The 21,427-nt window shown below is 42.7% G+C and overlaps 1 protein-coding gene and 1 pseudogene across 4 annotated transcripts in view; one reads left to right on the top strand and one right to left on the bottom strand.

Annotated features, from left to right (window-relative positions):
- Positions 1 to 21,427, top strand: part of GALNT11 (polypeptide N-acetylgalactosaminyltransferase 11) — a 70,669-nt gene that overhangs the window by 39,719 nt on the left and 9,523 nt on the right. For all 3 annotated transcript variants that reach the window (XM_080664035.1, XM_080664037.1, XM_080664036.1), the window contains 4 exons: positions 9,292 to 9,415; positions 12,144 to 12,310; positions 15,942 to 16,067; positions 18,568 to 18,817. In XM_080664035.1, the coding sequence (XP_080520161.1) occupies positions 9,292 to 9,415; positions 12,144 to 12,310; positions 15,942 to 16,067; positions 18,568 to 18,817 (667 nt within the window). The remainder of the gene's footprint in view (positions 1 to 9,291; positions 9,416 to 12,143; positions 12,311 to 15,941; positions 16,068 to 18,567; positions 18,818 to 21,427) is intronic.
- LOC308246098 (small ribosomal subunit protein uS2B-like) lies at positions 7,110 to 8,033 on the bottom strand (annotated as a pseudogene). Its single transcript has one exon. The product of its transcript is annotated as a small ribosomal subunit protein uS2B-like (transcript).

Genomic DNA, 21,427 nt, shown 5'->3' with positions numbered 1-21,427 from the left:
AGTTTCAAAAAAATAAAATCAGTTTCTAGGATTTAATGATTTATTAATACATGAAGCTAAAAGTATTTAAAATTATATGAGGAAATAGAAGCTAATACTTCAATTTTCATAAAATACATCTTCTAATCTTTTTCAAATAGCCATGTAGACATTTTAAGAGTATTAGTGGGAAAAATTCTTATTAATATTATCTTGGTAAAACTTTTACTCAGAAGTAATGTTGGGTTTATTATATTTGCCTTAGAAGCAGTGAGAGAATTGTAGCTATTTGAAGTGACAAACCCAAATTGGCTCACTGAACAACTAAATTCTCAAAGAGAACCTAAAGAATACACAAAAAATCTATTACAGCTAATAAATGAATTCAGCAAATTTACAGGTAAAAGATCAACATGCAAAAACCAGTTGTATTTTTGTACAAGTTGGTAGCAAGAATACTATCCAAGAGAATAAAATACTTAGGAATAAATTTAACTAAGGAGGTGCAAGATTTGTACACTGAAAACTACAAATCACTGCTGAAAAAAATAAAAGCAGATTTAAATACATAGGTTTATGAAATGAAATACTAAGTCCTGTTAAGATGTCAATACTACCCAAAGCCAATCTACAGATCAAATGCAAACTTTATTGAAATCCCCAAAGCCTTTGTTAAAGAGATGGAAAAGCTGATTCTAAAATTAATGTGGAGCCTGTCGACATAAAGAAATGTTCAAACATGTAGAAATCCTATCTAATAAAGAGAGAATATGCTAATTGACCCTCACGCCATCGGAAAGATTGGTGGCGCCCACAGCCAATAAGGAGGGAATATGCTAATTGACTGCCTCACCCTCAAAGATGGTGGCATCCGCAGCTAATAAGGAGGGAATATGCTAATTGACTGCCCCACCCTCAAAGATGGTGGTGCCCAGTACTCTCAGGCCCACTGGGGCGGCAGGCACACTCTGCACGCCTGCCTCCGGAGTCCCCCAGTTCCCTCAGCTCCCCAACCACCCAGGGCCAGCTTGAGGTGCAGGCAAGCCTGGATGGCAGCTGCCCAGGTGCCCAGGGCTGGCCTGAGGCACAGGCAAGCCTCGGATGGTGACTGCCCAGCTGCCCAAGGCTCAGGTAACCAGGGCTGGCCAAGGCTTGCGCTGCTGGCAGTGGCACCAGCAGAGGTGTGATGGGGCATCACCTTCCTCTGATCACCTGGTCGCTTCCCGCCCCTGAGGGCTCCTGGTCTGTGAGGGGGCAGGCCTGGCTGAGGGATGCCCCCTCCAGTGCATGAATTCTCATGCACTGGGCCTCTAGTCTGTATATATAAAAGCCAAGTGACTAGAACGATGGAATGACCGGAATAACCAGTCGCTATGATGTGCATTGTGGCAGCCAATCAGCCCAATTGGGGCCCCAATTCTCCCAACCTCCCGCGGCCACTCCCCCGACCGGCCAGCCTGGCCCCTGATCGCCCCCCCATCTCGATCAGGGGCGGGACCGGCTGGCCAACTACCCACAGCCCCTCCCCCCCACCAGCCCAACCCCCCCGATTGGCCTCCATCGGGATGGGCGACCGGATCTCACAGTTCACGAATTCGTGCACCGGGCCTCTGGTGTTTTATAAAAATTTATTTGAGCCAAAAAAGATCAAGATTTCAATGGACGGAGATAAATGCTTCTAAGAATAACAGTTTGCAGTGTGTTTTATGCATTAGAAATTAAGGAGGGATGGTAAGAAAGATTACATAGAGGTGGGAGAAAAGCAACTCAGGGATGCGATTACAGGGTAATTAAGATTATGTGCTTTCTTGAGATGTCTGAAAGGGGGCATTTCAAAAGTGTATTAGCCTAGATCAGTGGTCGGCAAACTGCGGCTCGCAAGCCACATGTGGCTCTTTGGCCCCTTGAGTGTGGCTCTTCCACAAAATGCCATGGCTTGGGCGAGTCTATTTTGAAGAAGTGGCGTTAGAAGAAGTTTAAGTTTAAAAAATTTGGCTCTCAAAAGAAATTTCAATCGTTGTACTGTTGATATTTGGCTCTGTTGACTAATGAGTTTGCCGACCACTGGCCTAGATGCACAGAAAGCAATGGACAGGGCTTGCTTAACACGAAAATAGGCCTCTTCTTGCCCTCCCTCCCCCTTCCCTCTGAGATTCATCAGTCTGTTCCATGCTTCCATGCCTCTGACTCTATTTTATTCACCAGTTTATTTTGTTCATTAGATTTCTTGTTCGTTAATTTTGATTTTTTTAGATTTAATTGTTGATAGATATGTACTAGTATTTGTTGCCATTTTATTGTTCATATTTTTATCTCTTCTTCTTCTTCCTCTTCCTCTTCTTAAAGAAGAACCCTTTAACCTTTCATATAATACTGGGTTGGTGTTGATGAACTCTTTTAGCTTTTTCTTGTCTGTAAAGCTTTTTGTCTGACCCTTAATTCTAAATGAGAGCTTTGCTGGGTAGAATAATCTTGGTTGTAGGTCCTTACTATTCATCACTTTGAATATTTGCCACTCCCTTCTGGCCTGCAAAGTTTCTGTTGAGACTCATATAGGTGCTCCCTTGAATCCTTGGCGCTTTTAAGATTCTCTCTTGGTCTTTAGCCCTTGGTGTTTTAATTATGATGTGTCTTAATGTGGGCCTTTTTGGGTTCCTCTTGTTTGGGACTCTCTGCACTTCCTGGACTTGTAAGTCTATTTCTTTCACCAGGTAGGGAAAGTTTTCTGTTATTCCTTCAAATGGGTTTTCAATATCTTGCTCTCTCTCTTCTCCTTCTGGCACCCCCATAATGCGAATGTTGGTATGCTTGAAGCCAGAGGATCCTTACACTTCATATTTTTGCATTCTTTTTTCTTTTTGCTCTTCTGATTCGGTGTTTTTTGCTTCCTCATATTTCAAATCATTGATTTGATTCTCAGAATCCTCTATTCTACTGTTGAGTCCCTGTAAATTATTCTTTATTTCACTTAGTGTATGCTTAATTTCTGACTGGTCCTTTTTCATGTCTTTGACATTCTCACTAAGATCCTTGAAAGTCTCATGAAGATCCTTGAGTAACCTTATAACCATGGTTTTGAATTTTGTATCCAATAATTTGCTGGCTTCCATTTCTTTCATTTGTGACATGTTTCTTTGTCTCTGCATTTTGGCTGTATCTCTGTGTTTGTTTCTGTGTATTAGGTAGAGCTACTATGTCTCCTGGAATTGTAGAATGGCCTGTGTAGTAGGTGTCCTGTAGGGCCCAGTGGCTCAGCCTCCCCAGTCACCTGAGCTGGGCACTCTAGGTGCCTCCCTGTGTAGGCTGTGTGCACCGTCTTGTAGTTGAGCCTTAATTGCTTTTGGCATCACTGGGAGGAGTTGACCTTCAAGCCAATTGGCTGTGAGGACCAGCTGCGACTACAGAGAAAGCTGTTGTTCAGGAAACATCCCTGTGGAGCAGGACTTGCTTCAGTAAGGCTTTGGTGCTCTCTGAGTTTGCCCCCATGAGTGTGTCGCTTGTGGATGTGTAGAGTTGTAATCTGCTATGGTCTGAAGCTGTCCACCGGGTGCACTGGCTCTAGGGCTTCCGGGGGGTCACACAGCAGGAGCTATAGAGAGATCTGCAGAGGGCTGCTATTTTCTATTTGTATTGGGCTTGGAGGTGCCCAGGCAAGGCCCAACTGTGAAGCAAGACAGGGTGGGTGTTAGTGCTGGGTATTGGGCCTTTTATTGATAGGTTTGGGGCACGCTTTCATCAGCTGCAGCTTGTTTTGAGAGATTTAGCAGTCTTCAGAACAATCTTGAAAAAGAACTACATTGGATGACTCATATGTCCTGATTTCAAAACTTCTACAAAGCTATAGTAATCAAAACAGTGTGGTACTGGCATAAGGACAGACATAGATTAGTGGATGGCTGATAAATATAAAATAAACCTATGACAGCTGTGGTCAATTGATGTTCAAAAAAAAAGGTGCCAAGGCCCTAGCTGCTTTGGCTCAGTGGATAGAGCATCGGCCCTCAGACTGAAGGGTTCTGGGTTCAATTCTGGTCAAGGACACATACCTTGGTTGCAGGCTTGATCCCTGGCCCTGGTCAGGGCATATGCAGGAAGCAACCAATGGGTATGTCACTATCTCTCCCCCTCCCTTCCACTCTAAATATCAGTGGGAAAATATCCTCAGGTGATGATTAACAACAACTACAAAAAGAAGGTGCCAACACAATTTAATGGGACGAGAATAGTCTTTTCAACAAATGGCATTGGGACAACTAGATACTCACGTGCAAAGGAATGAAGTTGGACCCTTACCTCATATCATATATAAAAATTAACTCAGATTGGATCAGACCTAAATGTAGGAGCTAAAATCATAAAACCCTTAGAAGAAATCATAAGAATAAATCTTCATGACCTTGGATTTGGTAATGGTTTCTTAGATATGACACCAAAAGTACAAGCAACAAAAGAAAAAATAAATGGGACTGCATCAGAATTATAATCTTTTTTTAATTTTTATTTTATTGATTTTTTACAGAGAGGAAGGGAGAAGGATAGAGAGTTAGAAACATCGATGAGAGAGAAACATCGATCAGCTGCCTCCTGCACACCCCCTACTGGGGATTGCCTGCAACCAAGGTACGTGCCCTTGACCGGAATCGAACCTGGGACCCTTCAGTCTGCAGGCCGACGCTCCATCCACTGAGCCAAACCGGTTTCGGCAAAATTAAAATCTTTTGTATCATCAAAGAATACTACCAAGAAAGTGAAGAAGACAACCCAAAAAATGGGTGAAAATGTTTGCAAACCATATCTCTAACAGGGTTCCATTATCCAGAATATCTAAAGAACTCTTACAACTCAAGAATAAAAAGACAAATAGCCCAATTTCATAGACATTTCTTCAAAGAAGATAGCCAACCAGCACATGAAAAGATGTTTTACATAATTAGTTGTTACAGAAATTCAAACCAAAACCACAATGAGATACATCCTCTAGGATAGTTATAATTTTTTTTAAAAGGAAAGTAAGTGTTGGTGAGGATGTAGAGAAATTGGAACCCTCAAATATTGCTGCTATGAATGAAAAATGATACAGCCACTGTGGAAAAGAGTTCCTCAGTAAATAAGCATAGAATTACCATATCATCTAGCAATTCATTCCATTCCTGGGTATATACTCAAAAGAATTGCAAATAGGTGTTCAAACAAAAATTTGTGTACAAATGGTTATAGCAGCATTTTTCTAAATGGACAAAAGGTGTAAACAACTCAGATGTCCATCAACTGATATGGAAGGACAAACAAAATGTGGTATAGATACAATGGAGTATTACTCAGGCATAGAAAGAAATGAAGTTATGATATATGTATGCTATGATATATGAAGTTATGGTGAATCTTAAAAACATTGTAAGTGAAAGAAGGAGAACACAAAAGGTCAAATATTGTGTGATTCCTTTTATGTAAAATGTCTAGAATAGACAAATTAAAAAAGACAGAAAGAGATTAGTGATTGCCAGGGGCTGGAGGAGGGAGGAAAGGGGAGTAACTGATCTATGGTGATAGGGTTTCCTTTTGGGGTAGCGAAAATATTCTGCGATTAGGTAGTTGTGATGGTTGTATAACACTGAAAATGCATTAATATCACTAATGGCAAATTTTATGTCTACATTTGACCATAATCCAAACTGAGAAAATCCCTACTGAATCGTATATAATGAAGAGGTAATATGCAAATTGACCATCACACCCTCGCACAAGATGGCCATCACAAGATGGCTGGCAGGGGAGAGCAGTTGTGAGTGATCAGGCCAGCAGGGGAGGGTAGTTGGGGCAGACCAGGCCTGCAGGGGAGGGCAGTTGGGGGTGAACAAGCCGGCAAGGGAGGGCATTTGGGGGGAGACCATGCTTGCAGGGGAGGGCAGTTGGGGCAATTGGGCTGGCAGGGGAGGGCAGTTGGGGCAATTGGGCCAGCAGGGGAGGGCAGTTGGTGGCGATTAGGCCGTCTGGGGAGCAGTTAGGCGTCGATCAGGCTGGCAGGGGCATGGTTAGGGGGTGATCAGACTGGCAGGCAGAAGTGGTTAGGGGCAATCAGGCAGGCAGGCAGGCAGGCGAGTGTTTGGGAGCCAGCAGTCCTGGATTGTGAGAGGGATGTCTGACTGCCAGTTTAGGCCCGATCCCTGTAAACCGGCAGTCGGACATCCCCCAAGGGGTCCCAGATTGGAGAGAGTGCAGGCTGGGCTGAGGGATACCCCTCTCCCAGTGCACAAATTTTGTGCACTGGGTTTCTAGTTTCTTTATAAAGCGAAGTTAATTTGGAAGGACTTAATGTAAATCAGTATAGTAATAGTTGAATGTACACTGATTTCTGAATAGGGCACTATCAACTATCGGAAAAGAACCTGCAAAGTACATCTTAGAATGATTATCAACAACAAAACTTAAAAATAGGTATTCTGATTTAATCGACAGTTATAAAATTAATTGAAATAACTCCTCTGGCATGTTTTTTAGTTTTTCTTTTCTGGCATGTTAATTAATTGAAATTTGGCTTTAATTTTATTAGTGCAGGGGAAGGGGTAAACTAAGTTAAATTAACCCCCTGTTTTTAAGATTTACTCTCTTAGCAACTTTCAAATGTAAGATATGGTATTCTTCACTGTACTTACCATGCTATACATCACATGTCCAGAATTTGTAACTGGTAGTCTATACCTTTTGGTAAACTTCATCCAGTATCTCCATCCCCCCTTCCTATCTCTGCCAACCACAAATCTGATTCCATATACAGGGTGGGGCAAAAGTAGGTTTACAGTTGTTCGTATGGAAAATAGTACTACAATAAATAATACTATGTTTCACGTACTCACAACTGCAAACCAACTTTTGCCCCACCCTGTATAAGTGAGATTCATACAATATTACAGTATTTGTTTTTCTCTGTCTGATTTATTTTAGTTAGCATAATTCCCTCACGGTCCATCCATGTTGTTGAAAATGGCAGGATTTCCTTCTTTATTGTGGCTGAATAATACTCCATTGTTTGTGTGTGTGTATTTACATACTGCATATTTTATTTTTTTAAGAAACTGTTTATTTTCCATCAACCTTATTTTCATTCTGTTAAGAATTTGTGGAAGAACAGCTTAGGACCACTCAGTGGTTGTTGCTACCCATTTAGTAGCCTGAGCAGTGCGGGCTGCAGACCAGTCTTCAGTGGCAGGCTGGGCACTATAGTCTTCAGTAGGAAACTGCTGAATGGGTACAGAGGGCACCTGCACGCCTTCAGACCAGTCTGCAGCCTCAGGCTGAGCAGCAGTGAACTCAGGAGCAGGAGCAGTCCATTCACCCTGAAATTCCTCCTTGGTCACAGCCTTTTTAGCAGCTGCCTGCTCTTCCTTTTCGGTCTCTTCAGGATCTCTGTAGACATAAAGATCAGGCATGACTTCCCACGGGTGTTCACGGGAGAAGGTGCCACACATGCGTAGTACTTCCCGGGCCAGCATCCACCACATCAGACCCACTGAGTGAGCCCCCTTGTTGCAAGGGATGGCAATGTCCATATAGCGCAGAGGAGAGTCTGTGTTACACAGAGCAATGGTGGGCAGGTTAACATAAGATGCCTCTGTGAGAGGCTGGTGGTCAGCCCTGGGGTCAGTAACCACCAGAAGTCTTGGCTCCCAGAAGGCTGCCTGGATCTGGTTGGTGAAGGTTCCAGGAGTGAAGCGGCCGGCAATAGGAGTGGCTCCAGTGACAGCAGCAAACTTCAGCACAGCTCGCTGGCCAGTATTCCTGGATGATATGACACTGACGAGAGCTGGGTTTTCGATGGCAACAGTGGCACGAGCTGCCAGCAGAAGCTTCTCCCAGGTTCTCTTCAAATTGATAATGTAGAAGCCATCACTTTTCCTTTTGTAGATGTACTATTCCATTTGGAAGTCAAGGTTGGTGCCACCTAAGTGGGTTCCTGCTGCAAGGAATTTGAGGACATCCTCCTCCTTCATTTGCAGGACATCAAGGGCTCCGGACATTGTGAAAAGTTTCCCTTTAAGTTACGTGGGAACCAAGAACAACGCTGTATGGAGCCCTCCCTGGGTAGCGCGGAAAAGCCACACCGCATTTTCTTATCCATTCATCTTGTTGATGGGCACAAAATGATTTTTTAATATGGAATAATTTTTCACCCAGAGGTTTATCTATAGTAGGACATAATTTTTTTCAGTATTAGTATGAGATAGTTCTTTGTATTATATTTGTTGAACCCAAGACTATTTATTGAGGATCTAATTTGTGCAAGGCACTGTTCTAGGTACTGGGTATCAAGCAGTTTTTATTTCTTTTGTTTTGAACATAACCAAAGCCTTTGCTCTCATGGAGTTTTCATTCTTATACAGAATGCTAAAAGATCTTTCTTCTTTTGTATTTAACAAAGGATGTGCTCCAACTTTAAAAGTTCCCGCAAGAATGTGGATAAAGAGGTAGTGTTTCCCAAGGTGGATATGGGGACTCTAGTCACTTGGTCAGATAACTAAGGAGGAACACTGCCTTCTGCCCCCTCCCCTGACACTTGGAGAATGATCACGTCACCATTACTACAGGATCGGAGTTCTCCTGCCCTAAAAGAAACTACTTGACTTTTAAAACCTAGCTTTTCTCTGACTTATTTGACCATAGAATCCTTTTTTTCTAACATCTGTTAATGTCCAGTGGAATTAGTTTTCATGACCAGCTCTTGGGAAGTGCTGCTGCAAGGGAGTCATTCTTTGAGGAGAGGCTAAAGGTTTGACATGGGAGAAAGGAAGCAAAAGGAGACGCATTCTTGGTCAGGGTAAGATTTTGGGCAGAATATTACAGCAGGGATGTTAAATTGAGAACTGCAGAGGGCTTTCTTGACTGATGCAGATTAAGCCTGGAACCAATGACTTTTTATAGAAAAGTTTATTAAGCTTTTTTAGGGAAGGGGTTTATGTAAGAACTTGTCTGTAACTGGGGCCTGTTGAGTCTATATGGCTTCAATAATTATGGCTTTTATGGAAAAAAATCATTAAGTTCCCTTTTTTCTTGGTCAGAGGTAAGTTTTTCTTTTGAAAATATTTTTAAGATTATTACTAGTAAGGTGTCATTTATGGTTAAGTTGCACTTGCTTTTTGAGCTGGACTGATAAAAATTTGGCTTTAACCTCAATTTACTTTTTCAAAAATAGATTGAGAAACATGGCTATTATATGGTTATGAGTTTAAAGTCAAGATTTTCTTAAGATCATAACATAATAGTAATTGTAATCTTTTGCAGATTTCATGCACTGACTATAAATTCACTCTTTTGCAGGTATGATTTTTAATGAACATGATCAGGAGTTGAGAGACTTGGGGTATCAGAAGCATGCCTTCAATCTCCTTATTAGCAACCGCTTGGGCTACCACAGAGATGTGCCAGATACAAGGAATGCAGCGTATGTTCCTTCTCGGGTTCTGCTAATCAGTTTAGTGACACAGTGCTGTCAGTACCAGTGTAATAAGCCTGAGGGTGGCGTTAATACTTTGCAGTTAGGCTTTGTTATTCCGGATACTAGATAACTCAAGCCACATTTCCACTCTGATGACGCTTGAATCTGCAGGGTCTGAGACTGTACCAACAAAATTCTAGAACTTGCTGTGTCCCTTTTAAAAGTTAAAATAATGTAGAGAAAGAAGAGAGGGACCAACTGCATGTAATTATATAACCTTCTGAGCATAAGTTTTTTTGTTTTGTTTTCTCTAAAATATTTTTATTGATTTCAGAGAGGAAGGGAGAGGGAGAGCGAGATAGAAATATTAATGATGACAGAGAATCATTGATTGGCTGCCTCCTGTGCACCCCTTACTGGGGATCAAGCCCGCAACCCAGGCATGTGCCCTTGTCTGGAATCAAACCTGGGACCTTTCAGTCTGCAGGCCGATGCTCTATCCACTGAGCCAAACCATCTAGGGCCTGAGCATAAGTTTTTTTAAAATGTTAATGTATTCCTTTTTGCCATGAATCAAGTAAATCAGTCGAGAATTTGACTTATTGGCTCCCTTTTCTGTTCCCATTATTTCAGTTTTGTCAAAGGCTTTTCACTCATACTAGAGGCCCGGTGCACAAAATTTGTGTCTTGGGGGAGGCCCTCAGCCCAGCCTGCACCCTCTCGCAATCCGCGACATCCCTCTTGCAATCTGGGACCACTGGCTCCTAACCGCTCGCCTGCCTGCCTGCCTGATCGCCCCTAACCATTCTGCCTGCCTGCTTGATCACCCCTAACCACTCGCCTGCCTGTCTGATCGCCCTTAACTGCTCACCTGCCTGCCTCATCATCCCTAATTGCCTCTACCTCAGCCCCTGCCACCATGGCTTCGTCCGGAATGACGTCCGGAAGGTCGTTCAGCTGTCTGCTCTAATTACATATTAACATATTACACTTTTATTATTATAGATAGTTGGTCAGTCATTCCACATACAGATTATTTGAGCACCTACTGTTTGCTAGACACTGTATTAGGCCTCAAAAATAAACAGAATTAAGACATTTTTGGGTTCACAGGCCTTCAAGTCTAGCAGGGGAGATACAGAAACAAATAACTGTAGTAGCACAAGAATGATGGCTGTGACAGAAACTAGTGAAATGGGGCTCCCAAACTGGAGTGGTCAGGGAAAGTTTCTCAATGATGACCGAGCAGTGATGCAAGGGAATAGGGGCACAGACTGAGGCATAAAGGTATATAGTTTGTCAAAGGGACCCAGATGGTTCCGTTCAGCTCTAGTGGAAGAGTGGCAAGAGGCTGGAATAGGCTGGGCCCAGCCAGTGGAAGGGCTCTGTATGCCGTGCAAAAGAGCATGGAATTCTGGATTTGATTCTGTAAGTTCTTGGTTTTGTTATTGTTGTATAAAGCCACCTAAGGTTCTTGGCATGGAAGCTCTTCCATTATCTTGATACTTGAGGCCTGTGCACAAAATTCATGCACAGGGTGGGGGTGTCCCTCAGCAAAGCCTGTACCCTCTCCAATCTGGGATCCCTCTCACAATCCAGGACTGCTGGCTCCCAACCACTTGCCTGCCTGATTGCCCCTAACCGCTTCTGCCTGCCAGTCTGATCACCCCCTAGCCACTCCCCTGCCACCCTGATGGACGCCTAACTGCTCCCCTGCCAGCCCAATTGCCCCTAAATGCCCTCCCCTGCTGGCCTGGTCACCCCTAACTGTCTTCCCTTGCCAGCGTGGTTACCCCTAACTGCCCTCCCCTGCCAGCGTGGTCGTCACCAACTGCTCTCCCCTGCAGACCTGGTCCCACCCAACTGCCCTCCACTGCACGCCTGGCCCCCCCCAACTGCCCTCCTCTGTCGGCCTAGTCACCCCTAACTGCCCTCCTCTGCTGGCCTGATCGCCCACAACTGCCCTCCCCTGCTGGCCATCTTGTGTCCACATGGGGGCAGCCATCTTGGACCATATGGGGGTGGCCATCTTGTGTGTTGGAGTTACGGTCAATTTGCATATTGCTCTTCTTTAGATAGGACATATAGTTTATTCAAATGTTTTTCTATTAACGAGTAAAAAATAAAATTTTCAGATACAAGTTTTATATTTCTTTTTCCTTTTCGAGACCTCATTGAGGAAAAGCTGAACATCAACTTACAAGTGCTGCATTAAAAATTTGCAATGAGCCCGGCCATTGTGGCTCAGTGGTTGAGCATCAACCTATGAAGCAGGAGGTCACGGTTCAATTCCCAGTTAGGGCACATGCCCAGGTTGTGGGCTCAGTCCCCAATATGGAGCCTGCAGGAGGCAGATCAATGATTCTCTCTCATCGTTGATGTTTCTATCTCTCTATCCCTCTCTCTCTCCCTCTCCCTTCATCTCTGAAATAAATAAAAATATATTTTAAAAATACTTGCAGTGATTTTATGTAACCTATGTACCAAAAAAGAAAAAAAAAATAAAGTTTTTAAAATGTGTAAAATAAGCAGAGTAGCACATATCAGAGGGAGAAGTTATTAACAAATGTAAAACTTGAGTAAGAAACCACATTGTTTCCTTAAATACTTTTTAAAAAAATTGTTATAGTGCAAGGAAGAAGCAGAATAAAATGGTAGTTAAGGTTTAGTGAATAATAACTTAAAACATTTGAGCCTTTTAAATGGTTGAAATTTTTCTCATTCATCTTTGCAGATGTAAAGATAAGATATACCCTACAGATCTGCCAGTCGCTAGTGTTGTTATTTGTTTCTACAATGAAGCCTTGTCTGCTTTGCTGCGGACTGTGCACAGCGTCCTGGACCGCACACCAGCCCGGCTTCTCCATGAAATCATCCTTGTGGATGACAGCAGTGACTTCGGTAAGGAATGTTGTCACTGGTAATGTAGGATCTAGGCTGTTGTTCCCTATGGTATTGACAACATCAGCAAGGCCGACCCCTCAATATGTGGTGGATGGGAGAACCCTATGTATGCAATTGCAATGGAGCAAACCACAAATAAGTACCTGTCCAAAGATTATGGGATAATTTTGAAGAAACTGCATTACCTTTGTAATCTGTTCACAAACTGTGCTACCTAAACTTGGCCCTTGAAATTTTTCCCTTGGCTTACCTTTTAAAAAGAGCAATACTCAATGGGAAAAAGCTAAAAGCATTTTCCTTAAGATTGGGAATAAGACAAGGCTGTCCACTTTCACCACTTCAGCTTAGTATTAGAAGTCTAAGCCACAGCAACTAGACAAAGAAATAAAAGGCATCCACATTGGACAAGAAGAAGTAAAACTGTCATTTGCAGAACCCTAAAGATTTCCCCTAAAAATTACTAGCACTGATAAATGAATTCAGTAAAGGAACAGGATATAAAATCACTATTCAGAAATTGGTTGCATTTTTATACACCACCTAGAGGCCTGGTGCACGGATTTGTGCACTGGTGGGGCCCCTCGGCCTGGCCTGTGTGGATCGATCTGAAACTGACTCTCCGACATCCCCTGAAGGGTCCCAGATTGCAAGAGGGTGCAGGCCAGGCTGAGGGACCCCACCTGTGCATAGTCAGGGTGGGACAGGACCGAGGGAGGGCTACAGGGAGTGTCCAGCCCAACTCGGCCAGTCCTGATTGGCCAGACCCCCAGCAGCAAGCTAACCTATTGGTCGGAGCATCTGCCCCCTGGTGGTCAGTGAGCATCATAGCACTGGTCAAACAGTTGAACTAATGGTCAGACACTTAAGCATATTAGGCTTTTATCCTACTAAAGGCCCAGTGAACAAAATTCATATACTCAGGGTAGGGGGGTGGTCCCTCAGCCCAGCCTGCACCCTCTCGCAGTCCAGGAGCCCTTGGGGAATGTCCAACTGACAGCTTAGGTTAGCAGTCGGACATCCTTAGCGCTACCATGGAGGCAGAGAGGCTCCTGCCACCCACTGCACTCGCCAACTGTAAGCCTGGCTCAGGGCTTCTGGTTGAGCGGCGCTCCCCCTGTGGGAGCGCTGCTCAGCCAGAAGCTAGGCTCATGGCTGGCAAGTGCAGCAGCCGTGGCGGGAGCCTCTTCCACCACCACGGCAGCACCTTCCACCACCACGGCAACACTAAGGATCCCTCCCAGGGGAGCAGGCCTAAGCCAGCAATCGGACATCCCCCGAGGGGTCCTGGATTGCGAGAGGGCACAGGCTGGGCTGAGGGTCCCCCTCTCCCCCCATTGCCAGAATATCGTGCTTCAGGCCTCTAGTATAGGATAATGAACTATCAGAAAGGGAAATTAAGAAAACAATCCTGCCCTAGCTCATTTGTCTCAGTGGCTAAAGCGTCGGCACATATCTCAGGTGCAGGCTTGATCACTGGCCTTGTCGGGGCGTGTTTGAGAGACAAGCAATAGATGTTTCTCTCTAAAAATCAATGGGAAAATGTTCTCAGGTGAGATTTAACAAAAAAACAAAAAGAAAACAATTCCATTGGGATTTGTTCCAAGATGTGTGCCGCCTCCCAGGACCAAATTGGAATTACAGGTAAATTACAGAACAGTCAACTTGAATAACCAAAGGAAGACTAGCTGAACAGAAGTCTTATAACTAAGGATATACAGAGGAAGCCATGTCAAGACTGCTGGAAATGGCAGAGACATGAAAAGAGAAGAGATTGAGTACAGATTGGTAGTCACAAATGAGTCATGGGAATGTAAAGTTCAGCATAGGTAATATAGTCAATAATATTGTAATAACTATGTATGGTGCCAGGTGGATACTTCAGATACTTAGGGGCTACTTTGTAAAGTATATTGTTATCTAACCACTATGATATATACCTTAAACCAATACATAATAATATTGAATGTAAACTGAAAAAAGAAGCACATGATATCTATTGCAGTTTTGGTGATATAAAGATTGATCAGTTGGTTTCAGTATTCTTACCTTGATTCACCCACATTGTAAATATTCCCATTCATCTTTTACCTAAATTTTATTAAATTCATGTGCTGGTTTAAAAAAAAAAATCCCATTTACAATTGCATTAAATTTATTCCCCATATCTAGGAATAAATTTAACGAAGGAGGCCTGGCCGTGGCGGCTCAATGGTTGAGCATTGACCTATGAACCAGGAGGTCATGGTTTGAGTCCCTGACAGGGCACATGCCCGGGTTGGGGCTCAATCCCCAGTAGGGGCTGTGCAGGAGGCAGCCAATCAATGATTCTCATCATTGATGTTTCTATCCTTTTTTCCCTCTCCTTTCCTCAATAAAAATCAATAAAATTTTTAACTAAGGAAGCAAAAGACCTGCACTTGGAAAATTATATACATTGAAGAAGATACAAATACATTAAAGCATATACTATGTTCATGGATGGGAAGAATTAACATCGTTAAAATGTCTATACTAACCAGAGCAATCTATGGATTCATTGCAATCCCTATCAAAATACAAAAGGCATTCTTCACAGAACTAGAACAAATAAACCTAAAATTTATATGGAACCACTAAAGACCCTGAATAGCCACAGCAATGGAGGAATCATGCTACTGGATATCAAACTATACTACAAGGCTATAATAATCAAAACAGTATGGTACTGGCATAAAAACACGCGCATAGATCAATGGAACAGAATGGAGAGCCCAGAAATAAACTCACATTTATATGGTCATTTTATGACAAAGGATATAAGAATATACAATGGGGTAAACACAGTCTAGTCAATAAAATGTTGGGAAAATTGGACAGATACATGTAAAAAAAAAAAAAAGGAACTAGATCACCTTATACCACATATAAGAATAAAACTCAGAATGAATTAAAGACATAAATGTAAGACCTGAAAACATAAAACTCCTAGAAGAAAACATTGGCAGTAAATTCTGATATTGCTCTTAGTAATATATCTCCTTGCGCAAGAGAAAGAAGAAAAAATAAACGGGACCACATCAAACTAAGTTTTTGGCACAGCCAAGGAAACCACCAACAAAACAAAAAAGCAACCTACTAAGTAGGAGAAGTTACTCGCCCTTGGAAGGTCCTAAACTAATAAAAGGCATATTTACTGCTGCTATTATGTAATTTTTGGTAGGGACCATAGAAGTTGTTTCTCAATTATTCTGAATGGAGTACGGCATGACAAATTACTTTCAAACAAAAGTAATTTACATCCTATTTTGTTTTAAATCTGATTTATATGCAGTCAGTGGAACATTGACTCGATATTCATTTTCAAACATTTTTTATGCAAAGCATTGTACCAGTTTGCTGTCAAAATACAAATAAGTGTATAACTAAGGTAAGTATTTCTCTTGTCTGGTATTCCAACTCCTACCCTTCATTTCTTTCCCTTTTTTTACTTTATCAGATAAGTTACAATCTTCTTTTAAAATAAAACAAGATTCTATATTTACTTGACAATTTGTTGTTGGAAGTACCAGATACAACCTTAGAGTAGCTATGAAATGTCTTTATATGTGTCTCATGTGGTTTGAATAATTATGGGACTCTTTATTTTCAGATGATTTGAAAGGAGAATTAGATGAATTTGTCCAAAAACATCTCCCGGGAAAAATTAAATTAATAAGAAATACAAAACGTGAGGGACTAATTCGAGGAAGAATGATAGGAGCAGCTCATGCAACAGGTATAACTTCCCATTGGGTGTTGTCGGTGGGTGGGTGCTAAGCGATGAGGGCTGTCCTTGGTGCCTTTGCCCATTCTGCAGAGGTCTGAAAAGTGGTTCTTACATGGGCATTGCCAGTGGGAGAGATAAGGTGGTTCAGTTTGGGAAAGGCCTTTTCAGAACTCCAACCCTGGTGTCTCAAAGCACAAACTCCAAGGAAGTGAACTCCAGAGTCCTCAGGCCTATTTTCTTAAAGGCCCCTATTGTTAATTACTGCCCCTCAAATATATTTGCATCTTCTTCACTTACTAGTATATAAGCAGAAGAGGCCAAACCAAAATGCAGCGAAAGTTATATAATTTTTAAAAAACAAAATATAAAATATATGTGCCCAAACTGTTTGATAAAAAATTGACTTACAGCCTGGCTGGTGTTGCTCAGTGGTTGAGCATCAACCCATGAACCAAGAGGTCCCCAGTTCAATTCCCAGTCAGGGCACATGCCCAGGTTGTGGGCTTCATCCCCAGTAGGGGGCGTGCAGGAGATGGCCAATTTATCTCATCAGTATTTCTATCTCTCTATCCCTCTCCATTCCTCTCTCTCTAAAATCAATAAAAACATATATTAAAAATTGACTTACATAATTATAAAGACATTTTCTTTAAAATTTTCCTCTTACTAGTAATTTTCCTAAGTCCATCAAGGAGAAAGTCTCCATTGGTACCACTTTATTTTTAAAAACTTTCCAGCTTGCTGAAACCGGTTTGGCTCAGTGGATAGAGCGTCGGCCTGCGGACTGAAGGGTCCCGGGTTCGATTCCGGTCAAGGGCATGTACCTTGGTTGCGGGCACATTTCCAGTGGGGGGTGTGCAGGAGGCAGCTGATCGATGTTTCTCACTCATCGATGTTTCTAGCTCTCTATCCCTCTCCCTTCCTCTCTGTGAAATATCAATAAAATATATTTTAAAAAAAAAAGAAAAGAAAAAGAAAAAAAACAAAACAAAAAAAAAACAAAAAAAAACTTTCCAGCTTACACCTATCTTGACCCTTTTAAAAAGAAGTAACAGGTATCAAATACAGAATCCTCTGCTGAACATATATCAGTTATATTATATTGGTACCATTGTATTTCTTCTTATGGTTACCTCTGTGTAAGGTTGGTGATCCTGATTGTCATTTCTGGTCTTGGTAAGAAAATGTCCTTTTAAAATAAATTCAAGTTAAATGAATTTACTTAAAGATATTAGGTACATAATACTGCATGTATGCATGGGTATGGACCCCCAAAAATCATGAAGGTAATTTATTTAGGTACTGCTGCCAGTTCAGTCGGATGATGTATTTACATGGCATAAAATATAACTGCTACCCTCGTAGCCCAAACAATTAAACCATTAGTTTACTCCAAGTCAGAAATGGAAGTCTTTCAGCTAGGAATTTTGCCTGGAATGTACTGTTATGATTGAGGGACACTTAGAAATCATATTCATAACTCCTTAAAAAATTTAGACATTAACTCCTCTTGGTAAATGTGAGTGGAAATGAGGGTTTCTTTGATAATATCTTCGATAACTTCCTGGTTATTCCTAGCAGTTAAGTGATAGTCTGATCATCAGATACCATTTTTATTCTAAAGATTTACTTATGAAATGTATCGCTGTAGATTTCACACGAATCACTTAAAGCAGCAGTCGCCAACCTTTCAGACCTCATGGACCACCAGTGGTCCACCACTGATTGGCGACTGCTGACTTAAAGCACCAATATCATCCCATTTCAGTTCATGATAGCAGAAATACCACAGGCAAGAACATTCTCTGTGATGACAGTGAGTTAGTCGTATAATTCTGTGTCTGTGAACAACCAGGTGAGGACGCAGAGAGCATAAATACAGCTGGCCAGGTGTCATTAAATACAGAAAGGCAGAATTTTACCCCTGTCCATCATCAGTCAGTGCAAGGTGAAGTCAATTAAATCAATGTTCCTTTAAGAAATGTATTGATAGTTTTTCTTAATTCTATAAATGTTACTTTTTTCAATTTAACTAAATGAAGTAAGATTACACATAGTCACATTGAATCTGAGGCTGCCCCAAAACTGGCTTATATCATAATGAAAAAAACTAAATGATCATTGGTCTCTGAGAAATAAAGCTCTCCGTAATATGTTGTAACAATACAGTGTTTCGAATGGCATAATTTTGCCATTCCCCACAAATACTCCACAGTTTTTATCTTGTTGCTTTCAGTAAGTCTTAGAGTAGAATTAAATAGGAGAAAAGTCATAAGCCTTGAATTCAGTCTGCATATGACAGCACCATGGAGAGGAGTTCTCATTTTTTATTGATTTGCTTCAGTTTGAGTAGGTTTAAACAAAAAAGGAGGGAAGAAGAGTCTAAAAATGAAGTCCCAACTAAACCCAGCAAAGGGACAGTGGGTGTACAGAAGGAGTGGTGGCAGTGAGTAATGTCGTCCCCTTCAGCCCCAGATGAATTTGTAAAGCCTGTCATTTGCCTCCTCAGGAGAAGTCCTAGTGTTCCTGGACAGCCACTGTGAAGTGAATGTGATGTGGCTGCAGCCCTTGCTGGCTGCCATCCAGGAGGACCGGCGGACAGTCGTGTGCCCAGTGATCGACATCATCAGTGCGGACACTCTGGCCTACAGCTCGTCCCCTGTGGTGCGTGGAGGGTTCAACTGGGGACTGCACTTCAAATGGGATCTTGTTCCCCTTTCCGAGCTCGGAGGACCAGAAGGAGCTGCTGCACCAATAAAGTAAGATTTCTCCTGTGTATTAGAAAATTACCACCAGTACTTCTTCAGGAGAGAAAAAACCTTTTAAAGATAATTCCTTCTTTGCAAGAAGCAAAAATGTTGGCTTACTTTGTCCATTAAATTCTGAGGGCTGCCCAGTTGGTGTGGCTCAGCAGTTGAGTTTCGACCCAGAAACCAAGAGGTCACAGGTTCGATTCCCAGTTTGGGCACATGCACAGGTTGTGGGCTCGATCCCCAGTAGGGGCATGCAGGAGGCAGGCGATGGATGATGATCCTCTCTCATTGATGTTTCTGTCTGTCTCTTTCTCCCTTCCTCTCTAAAAATCAATAAAAACATTTTTAAAAATTCTGAGTACTTAACTGAATTTTATGCACTCTACCAAGTCCTAAGAATTTATGAATAAGACATTGTCTGCTGCTCTCAAGGATTTGTGGCTTAGTGAGAAAGGCAGACAAAATCAATAGTATCCTGGGATAAGTTTGGAGGACATCTCGGGAGTACCTTTTGTGCTATGCTGGTTTACTAGCACTATCTTCAGTTCTTTGCTAGTATGAGTGGTGCTATGAAGAGTATTTGATACATAAGCCTTTTTTACAACCAGGAGTTGGATGTTTAGATTTTTAAATTTTTCAGGCTTTTTCTAATATATTTATTAAAGATGATAAATTATCTTCTAATGGCTTTAGCTGTTCCCACAAATGATACATCATTTTTATTATTTATTTAAAAATATGTTAATTGTGATATCTTCTCTGACTCATAGGTTATTTATCAGTGCATTTATTATTTTCCATACAGGGAGATTTTACAGTTATTTATTCCTCATTTAATTACACTGTGGTCTGAAAACATTCTGGATGATTTTAATTCAGTGGAAATGGATGAGATTTGCTTTATGGTCCAGCATGATTACTTTTTGTGAATATTCTTTGCCTGGGAAATTTGTATTTTCTGCAGTTGTTAAAGATGGGATTCAATATCAGTTTGGTCAAGTTTATTGTGTTACTCAAATATTCTTTATTTTAATATTTAATTTACATGTTCTATCAGTTATTGAAAGTGGTATATAAAATTTCCCACTACGATTGTTTCTCATAGTTCTTTATTTTCTTCATATATTTTGAGGTTGTTTTAATAGATACATGAAAGTTTAGAATTATTAAATCTTCTGGTGAATGAAGCCATTTGTCATTATGAATTCTTTTATTCTATACTTTTAAAACAGTGAAACTTAGCTTTGATCAGTATTTTTTCATTGTATAATTTTCTTCCCCTTTGCTGTCAATCTTTTTGTGGTCATATATTTAACTAGAGGCCCAGTGCCCGAAATGCATGCAAGGGTGGGGGGGTCCCCCTCAGCCCAGCCTGCACCCTCTCCAATCCGGGAACCCTCAGGGGATGTCCGACTTGCAATCCAGGACCACTGGCTCCTAATCGCTCACCTGCCTGATCGCCCCTAATCACTCTGCCTGCCTGCCTGCCTGCCTGATCGGCCCTAACTGCCTCAGCCTGCCGGCCTGATGTCCCTAACTGCTCCCCCCTCCTGGCCTGATCAGCCCTAACTGCCCTCCCCTGCCGGCCTGATCACCCCTTACTGCCCCCCCTGCTGGCCTGGTTGCCCCCAACAGCCCCCCCCCCCCGCCGGCCTGGTCACCCCTCACTGCCCCCTCCTGCCGGCCTGGTCACCCCCAACTGCCCCCCCTTCCGGCCTGGTTGCCCCACGCAGCCTGCTGTTCGGTTGTTACCATGAGGGCATCCCGACCAATTTGCATATAACCCTTTTATTAGTATAGATTATTTTAATGGCTATCATAGAGACTACAGCATACATTCTTGACTTACTAATGTGTAATATAAATTGGTACTTCCTCCAAACCATTCAAGGAGCTAAGAATGCTCATATTCCAACTAGAGGCCCGGTGCACGAAATTCGTGCACGGGGGGGGGGGGTTGTCCCTCAGCCCACCCTACACCCTCTCCAATCTGGGACCCCTCAAGGGATGTCCGACTGCCCGTTTAGGCCCAGTGCTGGTGGGATCGGGCCTAAACGGGCAGTCGGACATCCCTCTCACAATCCAGGACTCCTGGCTCCCAACTTCTCGCCTGCCTGCCTTCCTGATTGCCCCTAACTGCTTCTGCCTGCCAGCCTGATCACCCCCTAACCACTCCCCTGTCAGCCTGATTGATTCCTAACTGCTCCCCTGCCAGCCTGTTTGCCCCTAACTGCCCTCCCCTGCAGGCGTGGTCACCCCTAACTTCCCTCCCCTGCAGGCCTGGTCCCCCCCCCAACTGCTCTCCCCTGCAGGCCTGGGTCCCTCCCAACTGCCCTTCCCTTCAGGCCTGGTCACCCCAACTTCCCTCCTCTGCCGGCTTGGTCACCCCTAACTGCCCTCCCCTGCTGGCCTGATCGCCCACAACTGCCCTTCCTTGGAGACCTGGTCCCTCCCAACTGCCCTCCCCTGTTGGCCATCTTGTGGTGGCCAACTTGTGTCCACATGGGGGCAGGATCTTTGACCACATGGGGGCAGCCATCTTGTGTGTTGGAGTGATGGTCAATCTGCATATTACTCTTTTATTAGATAGGATAGAGGTCTGGTGCATGGGTGGGG

The sequence above is a fragment of the Plecotus auritus genome (genome assembly GCF_963455305.1).
Source record: "Plecotus auritus genome assembly, chromosome: 4".
Taxonomy (NCBI): Eukaryota; Metazoa; Chordata; class Mammalia; order Chiroptera; family Vespertilionidae; genus Plecotus; species Plecotus auritus.
This window is presented reverse-complemented; position numbering and strand designations above follow the sequence as displayed.